This window comes from Dermacentor variabilis, chromosome 3, assembly GCF_050947875.1.
Source record: "Dermacentor variabilis isolate Ectoservices chromosome 3, ASM5094787v1, whole genome shotgun sequence".
NCBI classification, from domain to species: domain Eukaryota; kingdom Metazoa; phylum Arthropoda; class Arachnida; order Ixodida; family Ixodidae; genus Dermacentor; species Dermacentor variabilis.
In genome coordinates this window covers 213,158,214-213,170,976 of record NC_134570.1, presented here as the reverse complement: position 1 = coordinate 213,170,976, position 12,763 = coordinate 213,158,214, and the positions used below count along the sequence as shown (strand labels likewise).

The window sequence follows — 12,763 nt, the reverse complement described above, 5'->3', positions numbered from 1 at the left end:
ATCCGGATCATGAGACTGAAATAATCTGAAGAATAAGAATGGGCTGGGGTGCGTTTTGCAGGCATTCTCAGATAATGAACAGCAGGTTGCCATTATCCCTCAAGAAAAAAGTGTATAACAGCTGTGTCTTACCAGTACTCACTTACGGGGCAGAAACCTGGAGGCTTACGAAAAGGGCTCTACTTAAATTGAGGACGACGCAACGAGCTATGGAAAGAAGAGTGATGGGTGTAACGTTAAGGCATAAAAAAAGAGCAGATAGGGTAAAGGAACAAACGCGAGTCAGTGACATCTCAGTTGAAATCAAGAAAAGGAAATGGGGCATGGGCAGGACATGTAATGAGGAGGGAATACAACCGATGGTCATTAAGGGTTACGGACTGGATTACAAGGGAAGGGAAGCGTAAGCAGGGGGCGGCAGAAAGTTATGTGGGTGGATGGGATTTAGTTTGCAGGGACAACATGGCCACAATTAGCACATGACCGGGGTAGTAAGAGAAGTATGGGAGAGGTCTTTGCCCTGCAGTGGGCCTAACCAGGATGCTGCGGCTGATGATGATGATGATGATTATGATGATGATTATGATGAAGATGACAACAAATGGGATCAAAAGCAACAAATGTGGGACGAAAGTTCGCTGGCCCTGTTACCAGGCACCGAGTTAAATTTCCTGAACTGGCGGCCGCGCAAAGGGGGAGCAAAACTCAAAGAATTCTCGTTTGCTGGGTTATCATGCTACCTGCAATAACCAATGTGCTCCGACATCATCTGAAATAGAACTACGTAGGAAATTCTGCCACCACATTTGTTTATGCATTTGTTTATCTGCCACCCTCTCCATATCTAAATTATTATTTAAGTTCCAAGTTTTCACATACCAAAACCACGATCTCATTACAAGTCACTCCATAGTAGTAAGCGTCCTGGATTAATTTTCGCCACTTGGGGTGCAAGCACTTAATGCACGAGCGTTTTTGCATTGCACCCCTCGTGCAGCTCGACAAAACTCCGCCGCCAATGCATGCCAAAGAAATGACATGCAATAAATATTGAGAAACACGATCAAGCATGAGAGTCTGTCGGGGTAGAAAGCTGTTCATGTCAAAGGTCAAAGTGTTGAGTTAGGATTACTGAAAGCTTTCAGCTAATCATGCTGGGACCAGGGTGCTTTACCGACACGGACATAGACAGTCAAAGTGGGTGCCCTTTGTCCTTGTCCGGAATGGTAACTGCATGTAGAGTCCTACAGTTGGTTCCTGTACTAACGTATTTATGTTTATTTGCGAATGAAATATCCTTTTTTCTTTTTTTGCCGCGGATCGCACAGCCGAGTTTACATGGTTGGCAGCAGTGGTTTCTAAGTTGGAAGCCTGATTCAATGACACGGAGAAATGGGCTAAGGTAAAATAACCTAATCTTCCACGGTATCACCGACCCTTTGGCATTAGAAACAGTCGCCGAGTCAGAGCAGTTTGTCATAAAGCTTTGACGCAAAAACCAGTTTAACCAGTGACATACAAAGCGCGCAGTCTCCAGTGCTATTCAATCCACTGCCGGGCCATAATAACGTAGCTTGCTTTTCACAAGACCCAGGCTGCAGTACTTTGAAATTAGCTTAAGTTAGCTGTTACAGGTATCGGTCAGGATAACTAATGCCCAGTACGAAACTCTCGGGAAGCACTGATTATTTTGCGAGAAACAAGAACTGTATACATCTACGGCAGGGAAGCATGCGTAGTTTTCCTGCCAGGAAGGTGTGCTGTTGAAGAGCAAGCCTTTTATTTTGTTCGCAGTCGCTCGCTGGTGCATGTCACGGTGGTCATGGGTTCCAACAAGAAGAAGACAATCTACACCTTTCCCAGGATACCTGTGAGTGGAGTGTAAACACTCTCTTAGATAAGACAGTGCTTGGCACTGCCAAGCACTGAAGACAGAATGCTAGATAGGTTGGTTCGAGTAGTCTGATGCATTATAAGCGCTGTAAGAAGGCCACGAAGACATGAAGACAAGACAGGACAACGCCTGTCCTGTCTTCTTCGTGCTGAGCGCCAGACTACCGACAGTAGCCAGCGACTGCCGCGAACAATGTGGCCAAGTTTTTCTCCTTTAGGTAAAAGCGGCCCTCCTTCGACGCTGCTTTTCTGCACACGTGATTTTCTTTTACTGCCTTGCATGCGCGATTTGCCAACTGCGCAGGACACCTCGCACTGCCAGTAACTTCTCACATTTTGTGTTGTGATGTTTACTTTGACTTTTTTCGCACGCAGCTAGCACAGGTCTTGTGAATATCAGCCAATCGCTTTTATGTTCACCTTGAACAGAAGGATAGCAATGGAAATCCCAAGAACAACCTCACGGGGGCCTTGCAACCTTTGGCAAACCACAGTTTAACTCATGGTTCCGCACCTTCAAGGGTGTGCGACATAACGCTAATGCACTTCTCTCGCATTTACCGCTAAATCGTCACTGCATTTTTTACCGTTCTCGACCATTGCCCCATGACCTTACAGTTGAACTCGATTTCCTAACGACTCATTCCGCTGGCACCCCCGGTCTGGAACTGCCGGCTCCTTCTTAATTTAATGTCGTACCAAGGCCTCGAGCAAGTAGAGTACTACCGTAATCGTCCGCCCTAACATTCGTTGAGATGCTCTCTTCCACTCCGATGAGCGATGTTCGGTACGTCGTTTCATCAATTCCTGGTGTATGAATAACGCGCAATGTCCCTGTGCCTCACTCGCTCCTTACCACTAACCGGATGTGTCTGCCTGTAGCCAACTTTGGCTTGAGTAAGCAAGTCCATCACAAATGCGTGTCGCTGGCTACGCTTTGTGCAGTAGAGGACGGCCACAAAGCTCCGTTTGCAGTAAAGACTAACCTTCGCAGCATGTTCCTTGCCTCAAGGCTACATTGACGCATATGATCGCGACTAAGTGAGCGATACACCCCCCCTTGGCTACCTAACCATTGACGTTGAACATTGCCTTTTGCCCAAACATTATTTGTTAAACGACTCATCAGCAGGCCAAACTAGTCAAAAATAAAGATGGCACGTGGCGGTTTTTTGCACTAAAAATGATGTTTATCCTTTACCGCGAATTGATTACGCTCTAGACTGTCTGCATAGGGCCAACAACGTTTCGTAAATAGACGTTTCGTTTGTTTATTGCAATATCAGTCGACGGGAAAGACCAAGAGGAGACCGTATTTTTCAGTCCTGTCGGTGTGTGCCAATTCAGTCACACCTCTCGGTCTACGCAACGCCCCACTCCATACTCTTCACCACCCGGTATTCATAAAAATAAGGTAAACATTGGAGGACGCTTAAGCTTCGCCTTCAAGAGTGGAACGCGATAGCGTTCCCGTCGACCCGCCAAGGGGTGCAAGACAATACGCTACGGCGCAGCGATCACTTACGAGGCGCCCCGCATCGGACGCGGTGAGCGTCGAGCAACGCAGCGTTCGGCGCGGCAACGAAACCTGCGCCTGAGCAAGGAGAACGAACCGAAGAACTCGGTGTCTCGGAGGGGGAAACGATGTACGCCAGCCAAACGTCGTGATCGGCACGGGCAGAGAGATAGATAGATAATAATCTAAAGAAAGGAATGGCGCTTGATTCTGCAACCCGCGTGGGAGCACGGCGAAGCGACGTCAGGGGAGAGGGAGTCGGGGCCGCGACGCGCCTGGCACCGGTCCGCGCACAGCCCCAATGCGCGCATGGCGCGCCACCTGTCGGGGCAGCACCGTACATTGAGAGGAGGGGGTCTTCTGTGTTTGCCGCAAGATGGCTCTGCGTGTGCGGAAAGCGCAGAAGAAATGTAGCGGAAACGCCCTTCGCTACTCGTGTAACTGCGACTTCTGTAAGTTACATGGTCATAATTACCGATATACACCGCAGTATCACTTTCTACGGCTCGTTTCTAAGGCAACACCGCATTCACTGGAGGCGCTTTTGTACCGTTTTTAAGCATCGAACTCGTGGCTGAGTGGTAGCGTTTGCGTCTCCCACTCCGGAGACCCTGGTTCGATTCCCACCCAGCCCATCTTGCAAGTTGTTTTTTATTCATGAAGTGCCTCCCGGGATTTATCGCTCACGGCCAACGCCGCCGACCCCGGCTTCTCTGGCACACGAGCTCCTTAACGCAGTCTCGTTAAAAGAATGTGGGGCAAGCGCGCTCCTACTTATAGCAATAGCGGGCGTAAAAGCAATCCAAAATAAACGAGAAGAGCTTTGAGACTACGGAAAGCGTGTGGTTGGTAGAAAAACATTCTATTTGAAAAATAAAATTTGGGCATGGTAACGCGTAGCATCCTTAAGGGTCTTGTCAGCGAACAAAGAAAGCACTAGCGTAGGGCGTTTATTCAAACAAAACATGATTATGAGTAATAGATGGCTTGAATTAACGATGACGGGGACTGAATGCGCCCAGAACGTGAGGGCCTCCACGAAGGGCACAGGGTGCTGATGTCATCAGGAAGATTGAGGCGGCTTCCAGGTGGAACCGGAGATGCCTGGAAAAAGCATTCATGGAGGCAAGGTGATGACTATGTTGCGATGACAGCATTTGAACGAGTGATGGAATAATTACTTCAGGGATTTATATGTCACATGCGTCTCTTATCTGCAGGATGTAACTTTATTTTCATCCTCGTTTGAGAGTCACATTGAGCGTCCCTCAGATTTTATTGATGTTTTCCGTAAAGCAAGGCTGCAACTGACCACGCCTAAATGTTGCTTTGGCCACCGACAAGTAATCGTGTTGGGAAATGTAGTTGGCGCTTCCGGTGTGCAACCAGACCCAGATTTTTAAAAATTGTTTTCTTGTACGCTGGTCACAGAAAGACGCTCGAAGATTTGCAGAACTGTGTTCCTACTTTGACACTTCGTGAAAGACTGTGACCAATTGCATGACTACATACCGACCTTCTACAGAAACATGTGCCTCTTACCAGGGGTGTCGCTGAAGCTGCCGCGCTCTCTAACCTCACCAGTCTGCTCACTACGCCGCCCATCTTGGCCAACTTTGGCCCATCTGCAGAGGTTCCAACATGCGCTCGTGGTCGAGGAATCGGCTCCGTCTTGGCGCAGCACAAACTCGGTCACAATTGTGTCTTTGCCTATGCCAGCCGACGTCTGACAGCTGTAGAGTACAACGGCTCGATTACCGAGAGGGAATGCCTTGCGCACTCTTGAGCAGTGTCCAAATTCCATAGCACATGCCATCACGCCCTGTGCCGGCTGTTGTCACTGAACGATCCCACGGGCCGGCTGTGTCGTTCGGCACATCGGCTGCAGGAATATTCTTGCACAGTTGACCACAAATGCAGTCACTTATGTAAAGACGCAGGCTGTTTGTCTCGTTACCCTGTAAGTGAACCACCGGCAGTCACTGACACCGATAGGCCGAAGCTAAACGGAAAAGTGGCAGACGTGATGCATCCGCAGACGTGATGTCGAAGCTAAAAGGCAGAAGTAGTCCCCCAGTGCGTTCCCTTTAGTGCTTACGCCCCCGCATGTGTTGCGTGCTTTTGAAGCGGCCGCATGCTGCTGGGATAGCGCCAACCTAATGGAGAAGCGATGCGCTCCTCGATGTTTCGGAACATTGTGCCCACTGGCAGTTCGTTTGTAAATGAACATGAATGTTACAGCAGAACACAAACCACTAGAGCATACCTATAACAAAAAATATTTTCAGAAGGCTTACCGGATTATTGAAATGTAGGATACATTTACATATTTAAGGCACGTTGCGTTACAGAACCGCAAATATTTTTTCCTATTTTATCTATTTTTGCCAACTCGAAAACAAAAGATTACGAGTGCTGGACGCTTGAGGACAAAATCCAGCAGACACAAAAAAGTTGCAGTTTTGCCCGGAAGGCCAAGCATCGATTGCGATTGCAAACTAGTGGACAGCAATACGAAGTAAGGTTAGTTGTTTCATCGGCCGTATAAACTTGTAAACTTAGGCATACCAACTAAATTAACAAGCATGGTGTCACGCGCCCAAGCAAACATGAACACATCTCATTCGATGATCGCGAAAACTCGCTGTCGAAACGCGGCAGCAGCAGCGGGCGAAGTAATATTCGTGCTGTCTATAGCTTCAACGCAAAGTGAGCGCTGAGAACACAGCACCCACGCAGCTACGTGCCGTCGACGCACCTATAGACTCTGCCCCAGCACAGATCGTTCTCATGATACGGCCGCGCGACAGCCGCCACAAGCGCCGTTGCAGCAGGTGTAGAACGCCGCCCCACCTCTCCTCGCTCCCCTCCCCCGGTGCCTCGCAACGTTGGGTGCCTCGCGTGCGACGAAAGACTGCGCGCTTCTTTGCGCTTTCGTCTCTTTCGCGCTGACGAGATTGAGGCGCGATCGCCGGCTTCCCTCGCACGCTTTCTCTCTCACGTACAGCGTAGGGCTCGCGGCGACGATGGTATCACCCATACACTTTACACGGAACCTCACGGCGACGCCGACGGCAGAATTACCTTTGGAGTGTCCGAGTAATTGCTCTCGCAATAATATTGAGAACATAAACTTTTCGCTACAGGATACAATGCACGGAAGGAATCATACTGGAAACAGAGACAGGCGATTATGCTTGTATGCTCAGAATGGCTGATATCAGGATATTAAAGCCATAACTGCTGATAAAATCTCGCTTCAGTCACAGGTGAAGTGCAGGAAATCAACTGATGGTCTCATATTACCGACATAATTTCCATTTTAGTACGGTTCTGTGGCAAACTATCACTTACAAAAATTAAGTCAAGGATGTTGGATGATATTGCACTCGCGTGGGCGGAGTCACTATCTGATGTAAGTTGAAATTTAGCATAAAATCAGAGATTAATTAAGAATTATCCGACTTGAAATCCATGCTTTCCAATATAATTTTGACATGTTGAAATCACCAAGATGAACTGTCGTATCTACTAGATTGTAACGCGATTTTTATTTCATTTAAGCTCGATCCCACATTCCATTCTAATCACGGCAAAATTTGCGATTTTAAGGCAAATATTCTAATTCCCGCGGTTTTTAACGTTATGTTGGCAAATTATACTTTTACGTCTCGCATTAATCCTTATACAAGTAAACCGAACTTAAAACCTTTTTCTTTAACTATGCGGGGGGGGGGGGGGGTTATCGGCTCCTATTTCGCTGTGCTTGTGACTGGCGTTACGTAGCATCCGGTGCGGTCTTTCGCGCTTCGGCTACATTCATTTGCAACGCTATGGCGACGCCTTCGTTATGACGGCCGCTTCGAGACGCGAGTAATTTTGATGTCCGAGGAGCTGGGTAACTCCGCCACAGCTCGGCGTCAATGATTCGACGGTTCTCGGATGCTGGCGACAAGGGGGGAGGGGGGAGGGGGTAAATGAGGCAATGATTCTTAGCAAATTAAAAAAAAAATTATGGCGCTTTACGCGCCAAAACGACTTCCTGATTATGAGGCACGCCGTAGTGGAGGACTAGGCGAATTTCGACCACCTGGGGATCTTTAACGAGCACCTAAATTTAAGTACAAGGGTGTTTTCGCATTTCGCCCCCATCGAAATGCGGCCGCCATGGCCGGGATTCGATCCCGCGACCTCGTGCTCAGCAGCCCAACGCCATAGCCACTGAGCAACCACGGCGGGTTTCAAAGTAAATGCGGGGCCGGTCGAAAGGGCCTCGTGGTGACCTGGTACTATTCCCGCATGAAATGGTGGTGCAGTCTTTTAAGAAGTACTTAACCCTCGTTTGAGGTTAAGTACTTGATTCTTGATGACTTGATTCTCGGGAGATCACTTTCGGAAATAGTTTCACTTTCGGAAACTTGGTTTGTTTCGAAGGCCTACCGAACACTTTGAATTATACGGCCGACAGTGCCCTTGACACTGAGAACAAGCTTCGCACAGTGCCAGAAACACTTACTGGGGCCACCTTCTGTGCCTAGTCACGAGAAATTTCGCGAAAGTGAAACTATCGCCCCACCCGTCGTGGTTGCTTAGTATCTACGGTGTTGGGCTGCTAATCACGTGGTCGCGGGATTCAATCCCGGCCACGGTGGCCGCATTTCGATGGGAGCAAAATGCGAAAACACCCGTGTGCTTAGATTTAGGGGTACGTTAAAGAATCCCAGGTGGTCGAAATTTACTATGGCGTCTCTCATAATCAGAATGTAGTTTTGGCACGTAAAACCCCAGAATATAATATATAAACTGTCCACGAAACTGATCGCCCACGGGAAGCTCCGTATTCTATAGAGATGACAATGGTAAGTGAAGAGGACCCGTTTTCGGATTCGTTCCTTGAAGGGTAACATTTGTCTTTTCGTTGATCTCGCATTACGTTCGCCGTTGTATTTTTTATTTTTTATTTATTTCACGGACTGAAAAGTCGGCCATTGCGCTACAATCGCGGTCGCGCTACATTCGAATAGACAAGGTACTCTAGTATTTGATAAATGACGTTGCATACTGCCACGTGACTTTATCTTTTTCGGGTGAGCGCTTTTAATCGTCTCAGAAATGTTATCGGAAGTTTCTCGAATGTTACCGATGGTGCTGTTGTTACCGAGGCTTGTCTAATATGATTGGCGAACTATGTAGAACTTTCTGGAAGACACTCGGGCACCAGCAATTATTCTAGAACCTTCGATGGCTCATGTATAAAAGCCGACGAGCTTCACCGGCAGACCAGATATCGACGATCGGCTACCATGTTCGCTTCTATCGCTGTGCCTTGATGGCAACTTCCTTTTGCGGGCACAAGTTCCAACGTAATAATGCCTGGTAGCGAAGCTTCCATAGGAGCCCATACTTTCAAAACATGGCAGTTCATCGGTGGTTCATGGGGCTTAGCGCCATTTATATGTGAAGGGGACACTTCCGGTGGAAGAAAAAATAATGTCACGTCATATCCGTTAAAAACAGAAGTGGCGTTATTTTGTTTTCGAAGGCGCGAAATTTGTTTTGTTGTCCTTCCTTTGGAGCTATATATTCAAATGCCCCGCCATTCGACTTGATGGGCGTTTCGAGCTTTCAGCGTGGAAAGCGATGCAGGAAGAGGCCAGCCGTACGGTTGTCGAAATCGCATCCCTGCACAGAACATACTTTCTTTGGAGGCCGACGAAAGCTTTAGGTGTAGAGTGCTTATCCTATTATCGGATGCTTAGCCCGTCGGCCAGCGCTGTCTCACGAAAACAACTACACAATTATCTGGCGGTCGTAACCCACTTCTTTTAACTGAACAGATTAAGAAGCGATGAAGCTACCCGCGTCACCAAATTCAGACAAACTTCGACAAGCAAGAAAGCACAAACTGTGAGGGGGGCGTATTTCAACAGGTGAACATTACGAGTGCGCCTTTCTGCCCATTTCAAGACGTGCATTGCATTGCGAGTGATAGTGGCGTCAACGCCCCCTGTAGCGATGGCGCTGAAAAGAAATTTATTTATTATTACTAATAAAATTAAATGACCTTGTATTTTCTTGACTCGTCACAAATATATGATATTGACCAGAACATTTATTTTCGTTGAATGAATCTGTGTCTCGCTTGAATTAAAAAATGCTTTTTCCCTTTCCTAATGTTTTCTCCTTCCTAACATAGTCGTGCTTCAATCGCTCCTCCCATAACCACCCTTGCTGAGGTCGGTGACAATTTGTACTGAACCGCTTTTCGCCCGAAGCTTCGCGGCCTATTTGGATCGACCTTGCAAGTTCGCCCAATAAAAAGTCAGTTTCGTCATTCACTGTTTTACAGCTGTATTATTCACCGTCACTACTACGTGACATCTGGTGGAGGTGCTAGTGCGTTCATGTACGGAACGCCCTCCGCAAAGCCGTAAGCCGAGCCCGAGCCACGAAGACAGCACCAAAGTCGCCAAGGACCAGCGAGCTAGGCGCCGGCTGCACGGACTACGCCCGGAGCACGGACTTTTGCCTGAGAAGACCTGAAAGTGCACGGCCACGACAGCAGCTGCAATCACAGCCCCAGTGTCGCCAACTCCGACCCCGCTGCAGCAGCCCAGGGAGCCACCGACGTTTCGCGGTTAAGCATTCGAGGACCCGGAAAGCTGGCTGGAGACGTATGAGAGGGTCTTTAACATCTGGAACAATGACGACAAGCTGCGGCCCGTCTATTTCTCATTGGAAGATGCCGCCAGGACGTGGTTCTAGAATTGAGAAGCAACCTTAACAACGTGGGACCTGTTGCGAAGCGGCTTCCTGCTCACATTCACAAGCGTCGTATGCAAAGAGCGGGCCCAAGCTCTACTTGAAACCAGAGTACAGCTGCCCAACAAGACCATCGTGGTCTTTACGGAAGAGACGAGCTGTCTATGCCACCACGCCGACCGCGAAGTGTCCGAAGAGAAGAAAGTCCGCCTACTCATGTGTGGTGTGAACGAGTAACTTTTCGCCAGAATGATACGAAACCCAACAAAGACCGTCGAGGAGTTTCTTCACGAGGCCACCAGCATCGAGAAGACACTGGAAATGCGGAACCAGCAATTCAACCGCCGCACGAACTCAAGTGCGCCAGAGTGCAATCACTGGCCGCCGAGCACTCGCGCGGGTCTATCAGAGCGGCCGTGCGGGAGGAACTTCAGAAGCTGCTCCCTGCATCAGAGCCCCAAGTAGCTTCGATTGCCGACGTCGCATGCGAGGAACCCAACAATCACTTGGAGTACCTCAATCACTGCAGCCTTAACCGGAAGCAATGACGTACGCCGCCGTCGCCCGCCGTAAATATAACACTCCGCACCTGCGCAAGGGCTCTTTAACGACGCAGTTCCGCCGCCGCTGCCGCCGCTGCCGCCGCCGCCGCCACCTGCGCACCCACCCGTCGACCAGCGAAAGTGCCAAAAGAAGACAGATCTCTTGCACGCCTGACCACCGCCTGCTCTGCTACAACTGCGGAGACGCAGGTCACGTCTACCGCCGATGCCCATACAGGGGTATGGGACTGCGAGGGTTCGCCGTTAACGCGCCATGACCACGGCTGAGTGAACGACCTCGCAATATCGCCGACTACCTTGCTGCCACTCAGTGGAACCCACGACGACCATCCCGTTCACCGTCATCCGGCCGCTACATGTCATGATCCATACACTGGTCCAAGCCGGGGCCGGTCCGTCAGCCAATATCCGGAAAACTAAAAGCAGCAACCGATGGAGGTGCGGTTGCTGTTCGTCGAACTGACGAAGATCTTCCGCCACCGAGGAAGACGCAGAAGAGACTATCTCGATAACTTAACGACGCGCCGCCATCCTGACGAAGCCTGGAAACAAAGAATGCACCGACCAAATACCTGACAATGCGACGTACCAACCACACGTCGACGCGATGCGGCGCTGATCCGACGCCAAGACCTAACTGCAACGCAAGGCAAAGAACCAGCGACCTCGACGTGCTTATCGAGAGCCAGGCAGTCACCACCTTAGTGGACAAAGGAGCCGAGTACTCAGTCATCAATGGATTGTTCGCCGCCAAGCTGAAGGAAGTCAAGACTTCATAGGATGACCCTCAAATTCACACAGCTGGAGGACAGATCATAACGCCGCAGCTAACCTGCACGGCAAAAATTACAGTTCATGACCGGACCTATACTGCAATGCTCGTTGTCCTCTAACAGTGCTCGCGAGAACTAATTCTCGGCACGAAGTTCCTGAACGAACACGGTGCCATCATCGACCTAAGGTCAAATTCGATAACGCTGTCCACAGACCAAACGATACCGAGAGAGTCCTTCCAGTCAATGTGCCTTTACTGTATATGAGGACCAGGTCAGCATTCCGCCTCGCTCCAGCATTCCCATTTCTGTCGGTAGCAAGACACCTGCAGACGTACAAGGCATCATCGAGAGCGACCAATGTCTACTACTCGACCGCGATATTTGAGTCGCTAGAGGGATCGCTCGACTGCACGGAGAGAAAGCGAAAGTGATGCTGACAAACTGCAGCCAGGAGTTCAAGCACATCAGCAAGCACACGACGATCGGATACATCGAGGTAATTGTGGAAACCAGATAGGCGTTTGTCCTCTCGGATTCTGCCGCATCTCTCCCAAGAACCATACTTGTCGAATCAGAGTTTTACATAGATCGAAGTCTCCCACTGAGTAAACAGCAACAGTTCACATGTCTCCTGCGACGACACAAAGACTCCTTTTCGACGCATCGAGGATTCGACAAACACCATTTTCGAAACATCACATAGTTGAAGAGTATGCACGACCAATCTGTCAGAGTCCTTACCGTGTTTCAACGCGAGAACGTGAGGCTATTAGGCAAGAAGTGGTCGAAATGCTGCACGACGGCATTGTCCAGCCGTCAAAAAGTCTGTGGTGATCTCCTGTAGTGTTGGTGAACAAAAAGGACGAAACCCTAACTTTTTGCGTCGATTATCGTCGACTGAACAAGATCACGAAAAATGGGGCGTATACCCCCTCCCACGGATAGATGACTTATTGGGTCGGCTCTGCAAAGCTAAATACTTCTCGTCGATGGACCTCAAGTCTGGCTATTCGCAAATAAAAGTCGGCAAGAGAGATCGCGAAAAGCCAACCTTCATCACGCCATACGGCCTCTATGAGTTCAGGGTTATGCCATTTGGACAATGCTCGGCATCTGCAAAGTTCCGGCTTGTGTTGGACACGGTGTTAACAGGACTGAAGTGGCAGATCTGTCTTATTTATTTATTTATTTATTTATTTATTTATTTATTTATTTATTTATTTATTTCAAGATTACTGCCAGCCTCTGGTTAG

The 12,763-nt window shown here is 49.0% G+C and overlaps 1 protein-coding gene across 1 annotated transcript in view; it reads left to right on the top strand.

The window, feature by feature from the left end:
- LOC142576620 (uncharacterized) overlaps nt 1-12,763 on the top strand; it is a 181,330-nt gene that overhangs the window by 110,982 nt on the left and 57,585 nt on the right. Inside the window, exon 10 of the mRNA XM_075686823.1 lies at nt 1,795-1,870. Coding sequence (XP_075542938.1) covers nt 1,795-1,870 — 76 coding nt within the window. The remainder of the gene's footprint in view (nt 1-1,794; nt 1,871-12,763) is intronic.